At 42.2% G+C, this 21,943-nt stretch overlaps 3 protein-coding genes across 12 annotated transcripts in view; all 3 read left to right on the plus strand.

Moving 5' to 3' along the window:
- The window catches only part of LOC127908709 (serine-rich adhesin for platelets-like), a 46,056-nt gene extending 27,236 nt beyond the window's left edge, over positions 1 to 18,820 (plus strand). Inside the window, exons 1-3 of one of the 6 annotated variants that reach the window (XM_052467831.1) lie at positions 16,495 to 18,089; positions 18,279 to 18,366; positions 18,630 to 18,820. In XM_052467831.1, coding sequence (XP_052323791.1) covers positions 16,587 to 18,089; positions 18,279 to 18,366; positions 18,630 to 18,781 — 1,743 coding nt within the window. In that variant the 5' untranslated portion in view covers positions 16,495 to 16,586 and the 3' untranslated portion in view covers positions 18,782 to 18,820. Of the gene's footprint in view, positions 1 to 3,415; positions 3,504 to 3,766; positions 3,949 to 16,494; positions 18,090 to 18,278; positions 18,367 to 18,629 lie in introns of those variants that run through there. The other 5 variants (XR_008068123.1, XR_008068122.1, XM_052467828.1 and 2 more) reach the window with 5 other exon arrangements.
- On the plus strand, positions 10,775 to 14,693 carry LOC127908719 (uncharacterized). The gene is made up of 5 exons (XM_052467862.1): positions 10,775 to 12,870; positions 13,218 to 13,275; positions 13,520 to 13,667; positions 13,763 to 13,799; positions 14,037 to 14,693. Exons 1-5 carry the CDS (start codon positions 12,682 to 12,684, stop codon positions 14,379 to 14,381), a joined length of 777 nt encoding a protein of 258 aa, XP_052323822.1. The 5' UTR covers positions 10,775 to 12,681; the 3' UTR covers positions 14,382 to 14,693.
- A 72-nt stretch (positions 18,821 to 18,892) lies between the features above and the next one.
- LOC118375292 (neurofibromin-like) overlaps positions 18,893 to 21,943 on the plus strand; it is a 120,934-nt gene continuing 117,883 nt past the window's right edge. For 2 of the 5 annotated variants that reach the window (XM_052467799.1, XM_052467803.1), the window contains exon 1: positions 18,893 to 20,016. In XM_052467799.1, coding sequence (XP_052323759.1) covers positions 19,957 to 20,016 — 60 coding nt within the window. In that variant the 5' untranslated portion in view covers positions 18,893 to 19,956. The remainder of the gene's footprint in view (positions 20,017 to 21,943) is intronic. The other 3 variants (XM_052467801.1, XM_052467802.1, XM_052467800.1) reach the window with 2 other exon arrangements.

Raw genomic sequence — 21,943 nt, forward strand, 5'->3', positions numbered from 1 at the left:
GGGTGGAGTGTGTTACTGTCGCCTACACTCTCACAAGCCACTGGCTTTCTTCCATACTGTGCTAATTACATTTACATTTAAGTCATTTAGCAGACGCTCTTATCGAGAGCGACTTACAAATTGGTGCATTCACCTTATGACATCCAGTGGAACAGCCACTTTACAATAGTGCATCTAAATCTTTTGGGGTGGGGGAGGGGGGGTGAGAAGGATTACTTTATCCTATCCTAGGTATTCCTTAAAGAGGTGGGGTTTCAGGTGTCTCCGGAAGGTGGTGATTGACTCCGCTGTCCTGGCGTCGTGAGGGAATTTGTTCCACCATTGGGGGGCCAGAGCAGCGAACAGTTTTGACTGGGCTGAGCGGGAACTGTACTTCCTCAGTGGTAGGGAGGCGAGCAGGCCAGAGGTGGATGAACGCAGTGCCCTTGTTTGGGTGTAGGGCCTGATCAGAGCCTGGAGGTACTGAGGTGCCGTTCCCCTCACAGCTCCGTAGGCAAGCACCATGGTCTTGTAGCGGATGCGAGCTTCAACTGGAAGCCAGTGGAGAGAGCGGAGGAGCGGGGTGACGTGAGAGAACTTGGGAAGGTTGAACACCAGACGGGCTGCGGCGTTCTGGATGAGTTGTAGGGGTTTAATGGCACAGGCAGGGAGCCCAGCCAACAGCGAGTTACAGTAATCCAGACGGGAGATGACAAGTGCCTGGATTAGGACCTGCGCCGCTTCCTGTGTGAGGCAGGGTCGTACTCTGCGGATGTTGTAGAGCATGAACCTACAGGAACGGGCCACCGCCTTGATGTTAGTTGAGAACGACAGGGTGTTGTCCAGGATCACGCCAAGGTTCTTAGCGCTCTGGGAGGAGGACACAATGGAGTTGTCAACCGTGATGGCGAGATCATGGAACGGGCAGTCCTTCCCCGGGAGGAAGAGCAGCTCCGTCTTGCCGAGGTTCAGCTTGAGGTGGTGATCCGTCATCCACACTGATATGTCTGCCAGACATGCAGAGATGCGATTCGCCACCTGGTCATCAGAAGGGGGAAAGGAGAAGATTAATTGTGTGTCGTCTGCATAGCAATGATAGGAGAGACCATGTGAGGTTATGACAGAGCCAAGTGACTTGGTGTATAGCGAGAATAGGAGAGGGCCTAGAACAGAGCCCTGGGGGACACCAGTGGTGAGAGCGCGTGGTGAGGAGACGGCACTAGGTCACATCTCTCACTCTCTCTAATACACACAGGCACAACCTTCTTACTTTTCTCTGACTTTCCACTAACGTTGCTGCTATACGTCCTCTGCCCTCTTCTGCGTGTTCGCTCTTCATGTACTGTGACAGAACAGATTAAGGACTGTCCCTTCAATGGTGGTGGTTGGAAAAGGGGGAACATATGCAGATGAATTAACTGACTACAGCAACAAAGTAGGGATACTGTCAATAAACTGCTTACACACACACCTCCGTTTCCATTAAGCCTAACTTTTCCATGAAAGAACACCTCTGTATGGACACACACTCCACTCGCCTGTTTCCATCTGCATGTCTGATGAGCCGAGACCGCTGCCCTCTGCTTCCACAAAAACTGACTTTCTCTCTATACTGACTTAAAGCAACACATCAAATGTTTCGTTATCTCAATGAGATGAACGCGGGGTGCTTTGGAACCACTAATGTTATTTTGTTGGACACAACACCAAAATAGCACAGAACATGAAACTGACGCATATCGATCTCCCTTCGCTCGATACAATCCTATACTACTACCATTGTGCGAAAATCTGCCTGTTAAAAAAACATCAGCACGCGCACACAATGCTGGTCAGTAGTTGGGCTGTGCCTGCAGGTGCTATGACCTGTTTGTGCTCATCTCTGTTCTGTTGTCTACTTGCCACTCTCTACTGACTAAAGCCACAGTCAAAGACAGAAAGTTAAACAAAGAAGCAGTAAGTTCAGAACTTTTTCCTCAGCCCCTTTTATTTTCAAAAGCAAAAATAACTTTGCCTTTTTATTAAAAAATAAAGACATTCTACAAATAGTAGCACCAACTTACTTGCTTCCATTTTCTATTAACTCCAAGAAACCAGTGCATTCAGTTACAGCAGGGGTGTCAAACCTATTCTCTGGAGGGCCTGGTGTCTGCGGCTTTTTGGTTTTTCCTTTCAGTTAAGACCTAGACAACCAGGTGAGGGTAGTTCTTTACTAATTACTGATCTTAATTAGTCAATCAAGTACAAGGGAGGAGTGAAAACCAACACACTCGGCCCTCCGTGAAATGAGTTTGACGCGTGCGTTCCTCTCTTTCTCTCCTCCAGATGGTTTTGGGATTGGAATGGGTGGAACAGTGTTTCTCTGAATGTTTCTAGAGGCTGAATTTGGCTGCAGTTGACATAAACACATCACCAGGGGGACAGTTTTCTATGGTGCACTTCTTTCTGTGTTGCTGCAGTGCATATACAGTGGAATGTTACGTAGTAAAGTATTGTGTGTGTTTTTATTTCTTTCTTTACATTTGTTCATCTTTTTATTTAACTAGGCAAGCCGGTTTAGAACAAATTCTTATTTACAATGACACAGTCATCTTGCTTAGTGATTGCGGTGGTTTTATGTCTGTTGTATTTGGGCCATATACTGTATAGGGCCTATTTGAAATTGGTTTATTGCACTTGCACCAAATATTTGAATCTAAAGGCCGAGGTGAAGTGAGGATTGTCTGTCTTGTGTACATGCATGTTGGTGTCTGTCTTGTGGACTATGGTTATAATTTATTGCTCTGTAAAACACTGTGTCTGGCTGATCACCTGTGAGACATTTTTCTGCTTTGCTCTGGGAGTCATATCTCCATGTATTCGCTGTAGTTTTCTGGCTGGTGAAATTCAATGTCATTTTTAACCCCTTTTTTCTGTCGCGCTTTAAAGTGCAATCATATCAGTCAAAAATATCAAAATCCCAATTTATGTTCCAAAACCAACTTTATAAGAGCTGTTAAAAATAGGTTATATTTAACTCAAAAGTCCATGATTTACGATTTGTTGGCAGAATAGATGGAAGCAGTTCTTTGAAGGATTTAATATAAATTACCAATACATTTCTTGGTAGTCCAAAAAATATTGCTATCAGGTTGGAAATCACATCTGACCGGGTACATTGTTTGCTGCCTCCACCCATTCGAGATGTTTCAATGACTCAATATTTTGAACAAAAATGGACGACTGTAACGAAGGCTGAGAATGTCAAAACAATCACACTTATTTAAGTTAACAATTGTGTCAATGTGAGTAAACAATGTTATTTAGAGAAAATGTAAAACCATCCATTAATTCCAAAACCATTTATAAATCTTGTTTTGCTGGTGTGTAAGATGTGATCGTTATTACCGTGAGATTGTTCTGCTGTGACAGTTGTTTTGACATGTTTTTGTTTTAGCCATTCATGATGGGAAACAAGAAGGATTCCAAGAAGAATTCCTGCCATTCTGTATCTCAAGACCAGACTACTGCTGAAGATATCATGTGTAAGTCCATACAGCAGGACATTTACTGTTTGAGATATTGGTGTACAAAGCTGCTATTGCAAAAATATGAAACCCTATATACAGTACATTATATATTATCGATAGTAATCTCTTATGTAAAATTATTTATAGTTTCCAAATCTCAAGATTCTGGTTCTCATTTATTTGTGAAAGTAATAATGAGTTGAAACTAAGAATACAATATAACATCATTTCTAAATGAAAGTGCATGTCAACTCTCTCTCTTCTGTCGCCCAACATAGTGGCACATCCTGGACTCCCAGAGGGTCTTCCCTCCACCTCTCAACAGGAGAAGCCTCGCAAACGTCCCCTTCTAATCAGGATGTTTTCCACCATCTCCATAGGCCTATCCAAGCCATTCAAACAGTTTTCAAAGCAAGCTTAATACAACAATTTCCTTTAATACAGTAATATTTGCATTGAATTGATGGCCTTTGTCTTCTTTTGTGTTGCCCTGTTAACACATTTGATTAGAAAATACATAGTATATTTAGTTTAGTTTATTATGCAGTCATAGTCACGGTGTAGGCTAAACAAAGTAATGTTGTCCTGAATAATGTATAGAACATGCAGTGTGATTCATTGAACACACACACATAGTACTTCAGATATGTCCCCAACCAACATTCAACCAGATATCAATGATTCAGTGTAAAATACATGTACTGTAAAATTAACCGTATTTAATTTACAACCAATAAAACAATAAATGATGCAGGACACTCAGTTATAAGGGAATTAACTGGTTTAACTTCTCAAACAGAAACACACACATTTCCATTTTCTGTGGATCGCCCATGTTTACATTTTACTGAATTCTAGTCTGACCATTGACCTATAGATGGAAGTAAAGGTCTACTTTTGCTACAGATCCACTTCTTAAGCTCAAACCTCTCTGGACAAGTTGCCAAAACATTTGTCCCTAGTGAGAGAGAGTATGTTTGTGTGTGTGTGTGGCAAAAAAAGGGAATATTGCACAATACTTTTATGATACAGATACATTTTGCATTCGGTAGCATAGCACAGCTGTAGTTTTTTCAAATGCCAAATGTACATGTAGCATGCTTCTGCCTACAGATGCTTTTCTGAGTGACTTGTGTTGTGAGAGAACCAGAATTCAAACAAACTCCTGGATTACATTTTATAATATTGTCAGCTCTTTTTAGTAACATATGGTAGCATACATGTTTCACACGGTGGCAAGTCAAGCTAGTTAGTTACATGTAACAACATTACATTATATGGTCAATGTTTGTGTGTATCCTCTTAGCTTTTACCTTCGACATCAACAAGCGACGCACGGGCTGGTCCTGCAGACTCCCACGCCCATGGCCCAGGAGAAGGCTGGGGGCCACCTGCTCACTCACGTCCCAGCCATCTCCTTTGAGACCGACTCTACTGTGGAGTGCACCTCCAAGAGGACTCCTGAAGAGAGGGACCGGGTGAAGGTTAAACTGGCCACCATGGCCTTGATGGGAAGGATCAAAAGGTCTTGGCTGTGAAATGCCCATTATGTGTGATTATCAAATTTATAATTTTCCACTTTTGAAACAACAATGGGAAAGACAGGGTTTATAGCAAAGGTTGCTCAGATTGGGCTTTTGGAAAATGAAAGTGCACTCCTGATTCAGAGAGAAAGATCCAGCTTAATCATCCATACCATTGTTTAAATTACAATTTTAAAAAAAACATTCAAACTGTTCCTGAGTTTCGAAAGACAGAGAAAAGAAAACATCATTATCTTCAGGCTGTTCACACCTGTTCACACAAGTCCTACTGTCCACAATCTCAGGGTTCTTCAATACAAACACACCTGTTTCAGAAAACCTGATCACTTTCACATTCGAACAATGTTTGTAGGATACTTTTCAATAACTCAATAAATGTAAGTGTTGGAACCATACATAGCTGGTAACTTGAGCTCGGCAGAGTAGTTTTGACCTTTTTTTCACCTTTATTTAACCAGGTAGGCAAGTTGAGAACAAGTTCTCATTTACAATTGCGACCTGGCCAAGATAAAGCAAAGCAGTTTGACAGATACGACACAGAGTTACACATGGAGTAAAACAAACATATAGTCAATAATACAGTATAAACAAGTCTATATACAATGTGAGCAAATGAGGTGAGAAGGGAGGTAAAGGCAAAAAAGGCCATGGTGGCAAAGTAAATACAATATAGAAAGTAAAACACTAGAATGGTAGTTTTGCAATGGAAGAATGTGCAAAGTAGAAATAAAAATAATGGGGTGCAAAGGAGCAAAATAAATAAATGAAATACAGTTGGGAAAGAGGTAGTTGTTTGGGCTAAATTATAGGTGGGCTATGTACAGGTGCAGTAATCTGTGAGCTGCTCTGACAGTTGGTGCTTAAAGCTAGTGAGGGAGATAAGTGTTTCCAGTTTCAGAGATTTTTGTAGTTCATCCAGTCATTGGCAGCAGAGAACTGGATGGAGAGGCGGCCAAAGAAAGAATTGGTTTTGGGGGTGACGAGAGATATACCTGCTGGAGCGTGTGCTACAGGTGGGAGATGCTATGGTGACCAGCGAGCTGAGATAAGGGGGTACTTTACCTAGCAGGTTCTTGTAGATGACATGGAGCCAGTGGGTTTGGCGACGAGTATGAAGCGAGGGCCAGCCAACGAGAGCGTACAGGTCGCAATGGTGGGTAGTATATGGGGCTTTGGTGACAAAACGGATTGCACTGTGATAGACTGCATCCAATTTGTTGAGTAGGGTATTGGAGGCTATTTTGTAAATTACATCGCCAAAGTCGAGGATTGGTAGGATGGTCAGTTTTACAAGGGTATGTTTGGCAGCATGAGTGGAGGATGCTTTGTTGCGAAATAGGAAGCCAATTCTACATTTAACTTTGGATTGGAGATGTTTGATATGGGTCTGGAAGGAGAGTTTACAGTCTAACCAGACACCTAAGTATTTGTAGTTGTCCACATATTCTAAGCCAGAGCCGTACAGAGTAGTGATGTTGGACAGGCGGGTAGGTGCAGGTAGCGATCGGTTGAAGAGCATGCATTTAGTTTTACTTGTATTTAAGAGCAATTGGAGGCCACGGAAGGAGAGTTGTAGGCATTGAAGCTTGCCTGGAGGGTTGTTAACACAGTGTCCAAAGAAGGGCCAGAAGTATACAGAATGGTGTCGTCTGCGAAGAGGTGGATCAGAGACTCACCAGCAGCAAGAGCGACCTCATTGATGTATACAGAGAAGAGAGTCGGTCCAAGAATTGAACCCTGTGGCACCCCCATAGAGACTGCCAGAGGTCCGGACAGCAGACCCTCCGATTTGACACACTGAACTCTATCAGAGAAGTAGTTGGTTGAACCAGGCGAGGCAATCATTTGAGAAACCAAGGCTGTCGAGTCTGCTGATGAGGATGTGGTGATTGACAGAGTCGAAAGCCTTGGCCAGATCAATGAATACGGCTGCACAGTAATGTTTCTTATCGATGGCGGTTAAGATATCGTTTAGGACCTTGAGCATGGCTGAGGTGCACCCATGACCAGCTCTGAAACCAGATTGCATAGCAGAGAAGAGAGTGAGATTCGAAATGGTCGGTAATCTGTTTGTTGACTTGGCTTTCGAAGACCTTAAAGGCATGGTAGGATAGATATAGGTCTGTAGCAGTTTGGGTCAAGAGTGTCCCCCCCTTTGAAGAGGGGGATGACCGCAGCTGCTTTCCAATCTTTGGGAATCTCAGACGACACGAAAGAGAGGTTGAACAGGCTAGTAATAGGGGTGGCAACAATTTCGGCAGATAATTTTAGAAAGAAAGGGTCCAGATTGTCTAGCCCGGTTGATTTGTAGGGGTCCAGATTTTGCAGCTCTTTCAGAACATCAGCTGAACGGATTTGGGAGAAGGAGAAATGGGGAAGGCTTGGGCGAGTTGCTGTTGGGGGTGCAGTGCTGTTGACCGGGGTAGGAGGAGCCAGGTGGAAAGCATGGCCAGCCGTAGAAAAATGCTTATTGAAATTCTCAATTATGGTGGATTTATCAGTGGTGACAGTGTTTCCTATCTTCAGTGCAGTGGGCAGCTGGGAGGAGGTGTTCTTATTCTCCATGGATTTTACAGTGTCCCAGAACTTTTTTGAGTTAGTGTTGCAGGAAGCAAATTTCTGCTTGAAAAAGCAAGCCTTGGCTTTTCTAATTGCCTGTGTATAATGGTTTCTAGCTTCCCTGAACAGCTGCATATCACGGGGGTAGTTCGATGCTAATGCAGAACGCCATAGGATGTTTTTGTGTTGGTTAAGGACAGTCAGGTCTGGGGAGAACCAAGGGCTATATCTGTTCCTGGTTCTAAATTTCTTGAATGGGGCATGTTTATTTAAGATGGTTAGGAAGGCATTTAAAAAATATCCAGGCATCCTCTACTCACGGGATGAGATCAATATCCTTCCAGGTTCCCCCGGCCAGGTCGATTAGAAAGGCCTGCTCGCTGAAGTGTTTCAGGGAGCGTTTTACAGTGATGAGTGGAGGTCATTTGACCGCTGACCCATTACGGATGCAGGCAATGAGGCAGTGATCGCTGAGATCTTGGTTGAAGACAGCAGAGGTGTATTTAGAGGGGAAGTTGGTTAGGATGATGTCTATGAGGGTGCCCGTGTTTAAGGCTTTGGGGAGGTACCTGGTACGTTCATTGATAATTTGTGTGAGATTGAGGGCATCAAGTTTAGATTGTAGGATGGCTGGGGTGTTAAGCATGTTCCAGTTTAGGTCGCCTAGCAGCACGAGCTCTGAAGATAGATGGGGGGCAATCAGTTCACATATGGTGTCCAGAGCACAGCTGGGGGCAGAGGGTGGTCTATAGCAGGCGGCAACGGTGAGAGACTTGTTTTTAGAGAGGTGGTTTTTTACATCGCCAGAGGAACATAGGAGGAGTAGAATAAGGGTGCGGCTAAAAGCAATAAGAATTGGTCGTCTAGAACGTCTGGAACAGAGAGTAAAAGGAGGTTTCTGGGGGCGATAAAATAGCATCAAGGTATAATGTACAGACAAAGGTATGGTAGGATGTGAATACAGTTGAGGTAAACCTAGGTATTGAGTGATGAAGAGAGAGATATTGTCTCTAGAAACATCATTGAAACCAGGAGATGTCATTGCATGTGTGGGTGGTGGAACTAATAGGTTGGATAAGGTATAGTGAGCAGGACTAGAGGCTCTACAGTGAAATAAGCCAATAAACACTAACCAGAACAGCAATGGACAAGACATATTGACATTAAGGAGAGGCATGCTTAGTCGAGTGATCAAAAGGGTCCAGTGAGTGGAGAGGTTGGTTGGGGGTCACGGCGATTTAGACAGCTAGCCAGGCCGTCGGTAGCAAGCTAGCATAGGATGGAGGTCTGTTATTAGCCACCTCTTGCGTTCCGTCAGTAGATTAGTGGGGTTCCGTGTGGTAGAGGGGATTAATCCAAATCACACAACAACAACAAAAATAAAAACAATAGATATAGTTATAGAGGCCCAAGAAGAAAACATAATAATAATAAAAATAAATAAATTGTCCGATTGTCTATTCAGATAGCAGCCGGTAAGACAGCTAACGGTTAGCAGGCCGCAGATGGGCGTTCAGGTAACGTTGCGACGGAGGAGCCAGCCGGATAACTCCTTCGGGTAGATAACGTCGGCAGTCCAGTTGTGAAGGACCGGTGGGGCTCCGCGTAGGCAGTAAAACGGGTCCGGATAGGTGACTGCAGCCCAGGAGTGATTGATGGAACTCAGGAGTGATTGACGGAGCTGGCTAGCTCCGGAATAATTGATGTTTGCTCCGGAATCGACGAAAGCCGATAGTCACACGGATAGCAGCTAGCTAGCTGTGAGATCCAGGTATGAATGTCCAGAGAGCAGTTGAAATCCAGGGACATGGAGAGAAAAATTGGTCCGGTATGTTCCGTTCCGAGCCGCGCTGCGCTGCGCCGTACAAAACTGCCGATTTTCGAGCTAAAGGATAGCTGATGACCACAAACCGTGGTTAGCTGAATACTAACGATTTGCCAGTAAAGAAGCTAACTAGCTTCTGAACAAGCTTCTGATTAGCTTCTGGATTAGCTTCTGGGCTAGCTTCTGGCTAGCTCCTGGCTAGCTTCTGGCTAGCTTCTTGGAGTTTCTGGCTAGCTTCTTGGAGGATTACAGATTTGAGGTAAATAATACTTTTTTATAAATATAAATTGGTGAGGCGGGTTGCAGGAGAGTGTTTTGAAGATGAGTTGATGGAAAATAAAAATAAAATGTATGTGAAAAAAGTTGTAAATATATATATATATATACGGGACACGACAAGACGAGGACAAAAGACGTCTGAACTGCTATGCCATCTTGGACATGTGTGCTATCACATAGTCACCTGTGTCCAGATGCAGTCATTTATGTTGTCTAAAGGCAATTTGTAACAATGTTATTTTTCTGAATAATCTAATTGAATTGACTGGTCGGTAGTCACTAACTATTTGTAGCATGTGTTCCTCTGTTTATTGATATTTGCATGGTGTATATGTGTTAAGCTGTTAAGTAATTAATGTTGATATTATCCAAAGGGTTTTTAACTGAAATGCTAAATGTTGGTGTCTCGATCTCAGACATTTGCGCTCATATTTGTAAATAGTATTTCAAAAATGGCAGAATCAAACAGTATTGGAATAGTCACTTGTATTTTGCATCTAGAAGTGTAAGAATTTTAGAAGAATGCTATTTCATCAGTCAAATGTTGCACTGTTTGATAAGACAGGGTAAAGAAAACCTCCATTTTAATGAGTTTAGTTGTGAGTTTGACATTTTACCACAAGAAGTCACTATAATACTATACGTTATCAAACAGGGTTGTGCTGAAAATCAAATGAACCACAGCCAAATTAATTATTTGCAACTAAGAGTAAGATTAAAAAATACATGTATAACTTATTTCTTGATAAAATACATTCTAAAATGTAAATATATGTGATTTCTGAGTATGTAGTGCACGTATCTTTTTAAGGCCCAAAGCAGACGTTTTTAGATCAATATCAAATCATTGCTGGGTAACAATTAAGTACCTTACTGTAATAGATTATGATGAAAATGGTCAAAAATGTATTTTTTGCAAAAAAAACTTTCTCAAGCAATAATTTTGCTAGGACTGTCTGGGAGTGGTCAGTGTGGAGGGGAAATTAAAACTAGCTGTTATTGGCACTCTCTTTGTCGCACTCTCTTTGGTCTATAAACCAATTTACACATGGTGATGTCGCCATGGAAAGCCAAAACTCTCGCCCATGCAAACCTGCTGATTAGAAGGTGCTGTATAGATGTGAGAAACTCTCTTTTCATGGCACTTCAATATCGAAGTGAATTTTTCGTAGCAGGTTAGGAAACTGAGGTTAAGGTTAGGAAAAGGGTTAGGGTTAGTGAAAATGCTCTCCAAATCTTCTACGAAAATTACTTTGCATTGAAGTGCTGTGAAAAGAATGTGTCCCTGCTCAGGTGTTGCATGCATCAACCAATGGTTGTGTGCCAAGTCATCCATTGTGTCATCGACTGACAGATTGCTATAACATATGATGTGGTTAGCTGACACACAAAATACCTATCCAGGCAGTGTAAGATCTGGCAAGTGTCAGCCATGCCTGGGCAGAGGAACATGCTCCGTATTTTCAACCAGAACTATCAGGAAGCAACCCCGATCACATTTTTGTAAAACACATTTACAGTGTTAGTTTCATCAGCTGTTGTACAATATGAAATACAATTATTTTGACTTCACAGGGCCTTTAAATGTAGGCAAACAAGTTTTCAGCATTCAAACTCATCTACCCAGCCAGATTCAGCACCATGGACAGTGAAGATCAGAATACCTGCGATCTGACGATTAGAACAACAGTGCTATTTTAAGTGATTTTCAAGACACCCAAAGTCAATTTAAATCCACAACAAAATCTGCAGGATAAAAAGCATTCAAATAAGTAAACAGGCTATATTAAAGTGCACTAAACATAGAGACAGACTAACCATGGAGAACACTAAACATGATGACAGATTAACCAGGGAAGTGAATTTAACAGAGGTTTAAGCTAAAACAACAGAATCTGGGTAAATCTGTGTGAAGAGGTGTGGCTTTAGTGTGGATTTGAATAGTACACAAGTAGGCCAACGCTATTTTTGCACTGTAAAACTTTTTTTAAGTGTTATGTTTTCCCAGATTCATAGTGTTATTGTTTGCTCACAGCATCACATGATGACGTGGGCAACATAAACACTTAAACTCTGTGGATTAAAGTTAATAGTAATCAAAACTAATTTCACCACGAAAGGAAGTGCAATCGAAATGAATGAAGAAGACAAGGTCATTCCAGTGAGTTAATAAAATGACAAGGTGTTGCCTGTCAGCGTTGTAGACTACTGCCTCACAAGCCCGGGCTTTAGTGGCACTGGCATACGCGCTTGCCTCTGCACTGAAGGAGCCACCGAACGCGTCCGCGTTGCAGCTCTCACTTTCTCCCGCTACAGTATGTCCTACAATGACATATTTGGTGGGGATTTGCAGCCAACAATAGGATTGGATTGGGACTAAATCAATGAATAAAACGATATTGAAATGAATATTATTAACAAATATTTCCCAGAAGATTTTGGGTTCAACCTAAGGCTGACTAGGACAGATCAATCAACTTGATCCGACACAGTCAGCCTACATGTCATACGTAAGTAAACCCACAAGAGAGACAATATTGCAAAGGCAGGACCATGTTCGATGGAAGGCGTAGGGGTAGGCAATCGAAAACGTTTGACGGGGAAATTTCTGTCAATATTAGCTAGTCCTACTGAGTGGGCAAGTAACCTTTCCCGCGCTCTTCCTAAAAATACTATTTGTGATGTCATAAAGGTCTAACGTTCCATGACGTAGCATGTAGCCCTAAATTACAGTCCCTGCCTGCAATATTGTCCTCACTCTCGAGCTGAACTCAACTTGAATGTAACCAACACAGACAAGGACATGCTTTTTGAGATATAAAATAGCTTGAATGGATGAAGAAAAGGTCAGCTAAATTACTTCATACAATATTGGGGGAAAGTAAAAAAGGGTAAAGCAATATAAGCGGATATTTCTTGTAAAAAGCTATAACATATTGTAAAGCAAATGTACCATTCTTTATAAAGTCACCAGCTTAGCTCTGAAATGGCTGTAGCTCTATTTATGATGTCCTCTGCACAGATCTACTCTGACATTGACATATTATTACTTATTGGAATGTCTGACCTTCAGGTAGCACAGAGGGAGGATGGTGATCCTCAGAGGGAAGGAAAGGAAGTTGTTGAGGAAGAACCGGTGGCCACGCCCAAAGAGGAGGCCAAGAAGGGAAGGAAGGTAAGATAGCACGAGTGACAGAGCACATAATAGGCCTACTGGGTTACACTCTGTACCTGATAGCAGCCATACCATAGATATCTATATATATCAGATAACAACATACGTAGTAGCTGTTTTCAAAACGTGTTTTAAGAGCTGTTTTGACCTGGCCCATAGCCTATTCATAAATTGTCTCAGAGTAGGAGTGCTTATCTAGGATCAGTTTTGCATTTGTGATCATAATGAATACAATTATTTGGGCAAGTTTGAGCCCACACCTTATCTGATGAACTTTATGTATACGGGCCCTGGTGTTACATGTCTGCCATCATTTGAGATCTGGAATCTGTTCTGTTCTATCCTAGGCAAAAAGTAAGAGGAGTGGCAAGAAGTCAAGGAAGCTGGGCACTGACAACGATGCAGGTCAGAGATTTACCTCTGTAGTACTACATTGTTTCTCTATTCTGTCTGTGATGTGCAGGTTGTGCTATCCATTTTCAATGAAACTGTAGTCTACTGTAATCAGTAAGAAAGGTCACATAGATAGCTTTATTCAAATAGGCCTATTCTAAAACCCTAAAACAATGAAATCAGAGTATTAAGAGATAAAACGTCTGATTTCTCTTTAATTTTGTTTCTACTTCCTCTATGGCAATCACATCTTTAGTCTCCAGGAATAAACACCTGGATAGAGGATCTGTAATTGAGCTCCTGGAGAAGAAAGCTGTTAAGGCTGCATTCGGCCCAGGCAACAAGGATGAGATGGAATACTCCTACCCAATCCTCATCTCATTCCTGCGCAATCTTACTGATGAGTATGTTAAAGGTTTTTCTGTAATGTTCAACATTTATGAAATATTGTGCAGTGGGAACTAAACACTAACTAAAACACTTATTTTAAATGTTCTAGGCAGTGGCAAGTGATCTACAAAGGACTAAAAAACCCTGTAAGTTTCCCTACCTGCCTTTGACCTTTGATGTGTCAATGATCTGTTGAATTCAGAGATTAGCCATCAAGTCATATTCTGTTATTCATGTTCATTTCTCTGTCAGACTTCATCAAACTTTGAATTCAGTCACAGACAAGAATAACAATGTTGATCAAATGCATTCTGTTCGATCTAGAATACTTGACATCACAGTTCCATTGAAAAGACTGTTTTTGTTCTGTTTGTTCAAAACAGATGACGAAGGAACAGCTTGCCAAATTGTGCAAGACAATTGTAACCTTCATCACACAGACCACCCTGCAGATCCTGCTGCCAGCCCTGGCCCGCGTACTTGGGGTAAAGGACTTTGCTGACGACGACACTGACTCACCCAAGAGGGGTGGCAGTGCAAGATCCTTTGCTGCCTTTGATCAGGAAAGACTGGAGCTCATCCAGGAAGTTAGATATCTGGCGAAGAAAATGTATAAGGGCGGCACAGGGGCTCAACATCTCAGGTCCCTAACACCCTCTTCTAAGAGGTATGTTCCCCTTAAGGTTTTCATGTATGGATTTCACCAAGATCATCTATCCCAGTGTTAGCCAATGCAATTTACTCTATCTGATGTAGTACAAAATGTAATGTATCAGCCTTAATGAGCATGTAAAGCGATCAAAAGGACATGTAGATATTTAGAATACTAAAATTACAACGCTTGACCGATTTGCCAAGTTAAGACAGGAATTATCATGCTTTGCTTGTTCGTTTTAAAGTTCCCAGACCTCAGTGAAAGTCCACCTGGGAATGACAGAGGACAGAATCATCAAAAGTGTCCAGGAGCAACTGTCTGATCATAATATCCTGTCCTCTTGCCCACCTGAGCTGACTGTTGGTCTTATCAAGGTGGTGGTCGAACAGCTTAACTCTGCCCTCTCTGCGACCATCAGCAGAGCCATTTCAGGGCAGTCCTCCCCTATTTCTTCTGGTAACCAGGCCGCTGAACAAATGGTCAACATGGTCCAGAAATGTTTTGATGATCACGCCACTCCAGAGGACCAGAGCTTCACCTCTGTATTAGAGTCATGCATTCCACCTGCAACAGAAGAGGTGATGACTGTTATTGCAGAGATGGTGGGTGAATTGGAAAAAAAAGATCCGGAATTGGCTAAGGTTTTTCGAGAAGTGGCTGTGAAAGTTAAAATGTTGGCATCTGGCAGTGACCTTGTAGTGGAGCACCTGGATGTTGAAGACTCTCCTGTTCCAGAGGAGCTGAACATAATATGTACATCTTGCAAAGCAATGATGCAAAATCTTGGCACTCTGTTTAGTGTGAAGTTCAAGACCAAAGCCTCAAAGGCTGTGAGTGAAATTCTTGTGAGAAGGTTAATGAGCGATATCTCTGGTATGGTTCAACCTTCTCATTCGTTTAGTACCACTCCAAGCTTGATGAATGCATCTCGCCCATCTGACAGGATCCTTGATTCTGCGGCCACTGAGCTCATACAGACCAAAGTAGAATCTGAGGCATCAAAAATAATTGATAACTTTGTTGAAGATGTCAAGGACATTGTGCAGTATGCTGAATTAGATCAGCCAACAAGCACCCAGAGAGATACCCAAGTGGGACACTGTACGACAAAGCGGAAACCCTTCCATGCAGCTCGTAGACTCTGCGAGAGACTTCAGGCAAAGCTGGAGACATTGTTCCTCAGAATGGGTGGAGCTTCAGTCCAAGGGGAAGAACTTATGGAAAAAGCTGACTCCAGTGCTGTGCTTCTGGAGCATACTGACTCCAGTGCTCTGCCTGTTTCAATCCTGAGCTTGCCTTCCCCATGTAGGAGTGAATCCCCTATATCAGAACGTAGTTCATCTTCTTTATCTGATGGATGTGATTCAACTGACACTTTAGGAGAAAAAACACCAGAGCAACCTGAAACCAGTAAGAGTGAGGCAATACTGCAAGTGGTCAACTCAACAGGACTTGGTTCTCTCCGTAAATGCCAAAGTGAGAACTCTCAACCATTACTGTCTCTCTGTGATTCCAACATGGTGCCCTGCACCAAAGAGGTCTTGTCCCAGATTGTGACCATGTATAGGTCAGAGGTGGCAGATTTGGAATGCACATCATCTGTTGCAGAGGGTTCCTCTTACAACTCCCTTGAAGTCTGTGGCTTTTTGGACAGTGTCATGTCTTATCTAGAAGACATGCCTGTGTCTGGTTCTTCATGGTTGGAAGGATTAAGAGATACTCCAGCCTCAGTCATTGAGAAACTCTCCAGTGAGGAGTTCCAGATGAACGCTACCAACGAAGTGCGAAAAATACTGATCAAATCAGTCAGTAGCTTTCCCAGCAAAGTCAGTTCCAGCCAGACAGATTCTCAGATGTTGCCAGCAAAATCAACAATTTCCTTAAGGCATACAGATATAACTGCTTTTGAAATCGTTGGATCAATTAGAAATGACATGAAGAGCCTTTTCCCACCCACAGAGTCTTCTACTACTCTATGGCAGGCAGACTCTATGCTTCAACAGAGTGATGAGAAAACCTCAGAGTACACTGAGGCCACACCCAAAGGCTCACAGTCTGGTTTGGAAGTATCTGAGAAGAAGATCTGGACAACTGCAAAGACTATTTACCACAATGTGAAGACAAAGATGAGGAATTATTTTACATGGCAAAATCAAGTCAAAGCAACAACGGCTCAAGCCAAAAGACCCTCAGCCATATTCTGGTTTCAATTCAGAAAGAGCTGTCAAAATCTGACCAAACGGTGACTGCGCTTTCACAAATAGAGAATGTGGTTGGAATGATGCTGAAGGATGTTGAAAGGGTAAGCAGTGAATGTGGTGAGGAACAGATCTATCAAGCGCCACAGCGTTCTTCCTCCTCGTTGTCATCCTCATCTGCCAGATCAAAGAAGTCAGAGTGGGAATTTTCACTCCCTGGCACTCCCATCTCTTCTGATTTACCAGAGAGTATTACTCAGCCCATTGTGAGATGCTCAGTCATCGACATGGGCAAATCTACTAAGCCAAAAACATTGGTGTGTGATGCCAGGGAAAGCATGTCTGCAATAGTGGATACCATCATAAAGGAGGTACATCCAGAGGAAGAAGGGGAGGTTGCATTCCACCCTGATCTAACAGCTGCAATAGCAAGACTGGAGGAGCTCATATCTCAGGGTAGGATTGGTGCTCTCTCACGTGATCTTACTCACCAAGTCAACCGCATCATTTCTGAGAGCAACTTGACCCCTCTGGTTCTGACAGTGGCGGCTGGAAAGAGTGCCTCCGATACAGTCCTTACTGAGCTGAAGAGGAATGACAAGACGGTGGGGAAGCCCACAGCTTACAAGCTGGTTCAGCTTTTTGCAGAGGAGTCTGTGAAGCGCCTCTTGCTTCCTAGCCTTGTGCCCTCTACAGCTTCAATGAGTTTGGCTCAGGGAGTTAGTGTGCCGGCTAGCGTATCTGAAGATAGGATTTCATGTTCTTTTTCTACATCAGCATTTAGTGACACAGTCAGCCTGTTTACCAAAGTAATGGTAAGCCAGGTCATGGACTCTGTGGTTTCTGATGCACAAAGCAGAGGGTCATCTCCAACCGGAACTGTAACTGATATAGGCAGTCTACTGAGTGGTAAGTCCTACCCTCTGCCATCTTTGTCCGCCATCAGCATGACAACAAGTGGGACCTCCAATGCTGCGGCCAACATAGATGCTGAGGAAAGGGATACCATCAGTTGTTTCGGTGTACCTCAGAGCATTGTTTGTGATCAGAATTCAACCAGCCCGGATGTTGCCTCGCTTTCAACCCCATCCACTGACAACTTAGTCGGTGATGATGACTTCACCGGCCTCATCAGCATGTTAGTGGTGAGACTTCTGTCAAAAATCCAAACCCAAACGGATCTGTACCCAACTGACGTCACACGCACGTCACAAGACCTGATTCCAAAAGTTATAGCTGCCTTCTGTGCATGGTCAGGCTGCTCTGAGACCCAAGCTTATCCCAAGAACCTGAAGAGTCACAAAGTATACAGCACCGTCTACAAACATCTGTTGAAGGAGTTTGGCTCAGAGAAAATACTCCAACTGGCCGTGTCGACTCAGGACTCCACATTCAATAGGATTCTTGTGAAGTCATTGAGCAAGGAGCTTCTCCACAGTTGTAACGAGGCATCAAGAGCAGCCTCAAGAACATCTTTCGAAGCCACCAGGCCAGAAGCTCTTCTCATGGCTGAAGATGTGAAGGCTACCAGAGGGAAGCTGTCTTTCCTACAAAGGCTTGCCAGACTGAAATTCGACTTAAAGGTACATCACACTTATTTAAGTTAACAATTGTGTCAATGTGAGTAAACAATGTTATTTAGAGAAAATGTAAAACCATCCATTAATTCCAAAACCATTTATAAATCTTGTTTTGCTGGTGTGTAAGATGTGATCGTTATTACCGTGAGATTGTTCTGCTGTGACAGTTGTTTTGACATGTTTTTGTTTTAGCCATTCATGATGGGAAACAAGAAGGATTCCAAGAAGAATTCCCGCCCTTCTGTATCTCAAGACCAGACTACTGCTGAAGATATCATGTGTAAGTCCATACAGCAGGACATTTACTGTTTGAGATATTGGTGTACAAAGCTGCTATTGCAAAAATATGAAACCCTATATACAGTACATTATATATTATCGATAGTAATCTCTTATGTAAAATTATTTATAGTTTCCAAATCTCAAGATTCTGGTTCTCATTTATTTGTGAAAGTAATAATGAGTTGAAACTAAGAATACAATATAACATCATTTCTAAATGAAAGTGCATGTCAACTCTCTCTCTTGTGTCACCCAACATAGTGGCACATCCTGCCACATTTGGACTCCCAGAGGGTCTTCCCTCCACCTCTCAACAGGAGAAGCCTCGCAAACGTCCCCTTCTAATCAGGATGTTTTCCACCATCTCCATAGGCCTATCCAAGCCATTCAAACGGTTTTCAAAGCAAGCTTAATACAACAATTTCCTTTAATACAGTAATATTTGCATTGAATTGGTGGCCTTTGTCTTCTTTCGTGTTTTGCCCTGTTAACACATTTGATTAGAAATTACATAGTATATTTAGTTTAGTTTATTATGCAGTCATAGTCACGGTGTAGGCTAAACAAAGTAATGTTGTCCTGAATAATGTATAGAACATGCACCCCCCCTCCCCACACACACACACACAGTGTGATTCATTGAACACACACACATAGTACTTCAGATATGTCCCACAACCAACATTCAACCAGATATCAATGATTCAGTGTAAAATACATGTACTGTAAAATAAACCGTATTTAATTTACAACCAATAAAATAATACATGATGCAGGACACTCAGTTATAAGGGAATTAACTGGTTTAACTTCTCAAACAGAAACACACACATTTCCATTTTCTGTGGATCGCCCATGTTTACATTTTACTGAATGCTAGTCTGACCTTTGACCTGTAGATGGCAGTAAAGATTTACTTTTGCTGCAGATCCACTTCTAAAGCTCAAACCTCTCTGGACAAGGAGCCGAAACATTTGTCCCTAGTTGAGAGAGAGAGAGTGAGTGTGTGTGTGTGGCAAAAAAGGGAATATTGCACTACACTTTTATGATACAGATACATTTTCCATTCCGTAGCATAGCACAGCTGTAGTTTTTTCAAATGCCAAATGTACATGTAGCATGCTTCTGCCTACAGATGCTTTTCTGAGTGACTTGTGTTGTGAGAGAACCACAATTCAAACATAAACTCTTGGATTACATTTTATAATATTGTTAGCTCTTTTTAGTAACATATGGTAGCATACATGTTTCACACGGTGGCAAGTCAAGCTAGTTAGTTACATGTAACAACATTACATTATATGGTCAATGTTTGTGTGTATCCTCTTAGCTTTTACCTTCGACATCAACAAGCGACGCACGGGTATTTTTGCTCTGCAATCTCCTATCCCCATCGGTTTCACTGGGAAGACTTCCGGTGGTGTGTCATGGCGGCATGGTAAAGCTTGCTCAAAGGGAACAATAACCAAACCGTACTGTCATCTTCAGACGCCGGTTTTGGGACTTATTTCAGGCCTAACATCGCCACTAACGTCCACATTCGTCTTGGAATTGCAAGCAGTCATTCACGGTTTCCATCCGCACGGCCATGGCGGCACATAAACCAGTGGAATGGGTTCAGGCGGTGATAAACAGATTCGACGAGCAGGTAATATTATAGTGTTAGTTATATGAGTTCGAAGTGGGAGTAGTTAGCTAGTTGCAACTGCAAGCAGTGAATCTTTTGTTGAGGGCTTGTACAGGTAGATAGCTAATTGTATTTATGTCACTGTGAAGTGCATGCTAGACTGCTTTCTAGCTAGGTAGCTATTGATAGTAACTACGTTAGGACAAATATTTTTATATCTGTGTTAGGATGATGTGTACCAAAATGACAAGTTACTTTTAGTTACCTAGCTAGTAAGCTACTCATGTAGCTAGCCAACTAAACATGCATTTTAATGTTGCATATATATTGGGTGTTGGTGTAGCTAACTCGGAGTATTTGCACACTACGTCTAATATTGGCTAATTCTTCCTAGACAATTGGGGAAAAGATGTCCCTATTGTACCAGCTAGGAAGTCCTATAATTTAGCTACCTTGCTAACTGTAAACAAATGAGAGGTGTGACTCCAACATGCACTGATTAAAATGCAAGGTCTGTCACATGTGGGGAAAAAATGAAGAACATACTGGTTGCATGCTGTCAGTCAACATTCATGTTGCTGTCTGAGGAATCTGGATTTTCAACCTGACCATGTTTCTGCTCTGAGGTAACGTTAAACGCTCAATAATAAGATCAAAAACAACATGGATCCGTACAAATTGACAGACATCCGTTTTTTGTTAAATATCTACTTACATAATTACCACATCCTTAAATTATGATATACATAGTGTGAGTTTGTCTCAATCCAATATTTGAGCGTGTTTAGGTGTTTGTGGTCACCACAGCAGCAGTCTACAAGGCTCGCCCAACTACAAGTTTCTGGCAGTTAAGTTTTTCTTATTACCCAGAGTTGGATGAATTCGTGGATACAATTTTTTAGATCTCTGCATGCAGTGTGTATGAAGTTAAGAGGTAATGATGATAGCCAATGCTGACTAGCATTTGTACAATGACTGAAGGCTACAGGTACACCGAATCAAATTTTATTGGTCACATACACATGGTTAGCAGATGTTAATGCGAGTGTAGCGAAATGCTTCTGGTTCTGACAGTGCAGTAATATCCAACAAGTAATCTAACAATTCCCCAACAACTACCTAATGCACACACATCTAAAGGGGTGAATGAGAATATGTACATATAAGTATATGGATGAGCGATGGCCGTGCGGCATAGGCAAGGTGCAGTAAGTAGATGGTATAAAATACAGTATATATATACATGTGATATGAGCAATGCAAGAGATGTAAACATCATTAAAGTAACATTATTTAAAGTGACTTGTGATCCATTTATTAAAGTGTCCAGTGATTGCGTCTCAGTGTAGGCAGCAGCCTCTCTGAGTTAGTGATGGCTATTTAACAGTCTGATGGCCTTGAGATAGAAGCTGGTTTTCAATCTCTCTGTCCCAGCTTTAAATCACCTGTACTGACCTCGCCTTCTGGATGATAGTGGTGTGAACAGGCAGTGGCATATACTACTGTATAGTACTGCTACAGTATCCCTTTAAGGGTGCCAAAGATTCCACTAATGAACTTGAGGTTGAATGTGTGAAACATTGGGTCAGGTAGTCTAGCCAGTCCATCAATAGTTTTTACACTGTCTGTTGCCCCTAACTATATCTCATCAGAAGTCATTATCAGTCAACATTATCAAATCAAATCAAATCAAATTTATTTATATAGCCCTTCGTACATCAGCTGATATCTCAAAGTGCTGTACAGAAACCCAGCCTAAAACCCCAAACAGCAAACAATGCAGGTGTAAAAGCACGGTGGCTAGGAAAAACTCCCTAGAAAGGCCAAAACCTAGGAAGAAACCTAGAGAGGAACCGGGCTATGTGGGGTGGCCAGTCCTCTTCTGGCTGTGCCGGGTAGAGATTATAACAGAACATGACCAAGATGTTCAAATGTTCATAAATGACCA

Source organism: Oncorhynchus keta, chromosome 18 (genome assembly GCF_023373465.1).
Source record: "Oncorhynchus keta strain PuntledgeMale-10-30-2019 chromosome 18, Oket_V2, whole genome shotgun sequence".
NCBI lineage: Eukaryota > Metazoa > Chordata > Actinopteri > Salmoniformes > Salmonidae > Oncorhynchus > Oncorhynchus keta.

What these genes read in the sequence shown, in the direction of transcription:
- LOC127908719 (XM_052467862.1), top strand. Translation starts at nt 12,682, where the DNA reads ATGGCTGTAGCTCTATTTATGATGTCCTCTGCACAGATCTACTCTGAC. An exon ending in AGGCCAAGAAGGGAAGGAAG is followed by an intron (nt 12,871 to 13,217) that starts GTAAGATAGCAC and finishes GTTCTATCCTAG; the next exon opens with GCAAAAAGTAAGAGGAGTGG. An exon ending in ACAAAGGACTAAAAAACCCT is followed by an intron (nt 13,800 to 14,036) that starts GTAAGTTTCCCT and finishes TGTTCAAAACAG; the next exon opens with ATGACGAAGGAACAGCTTGC.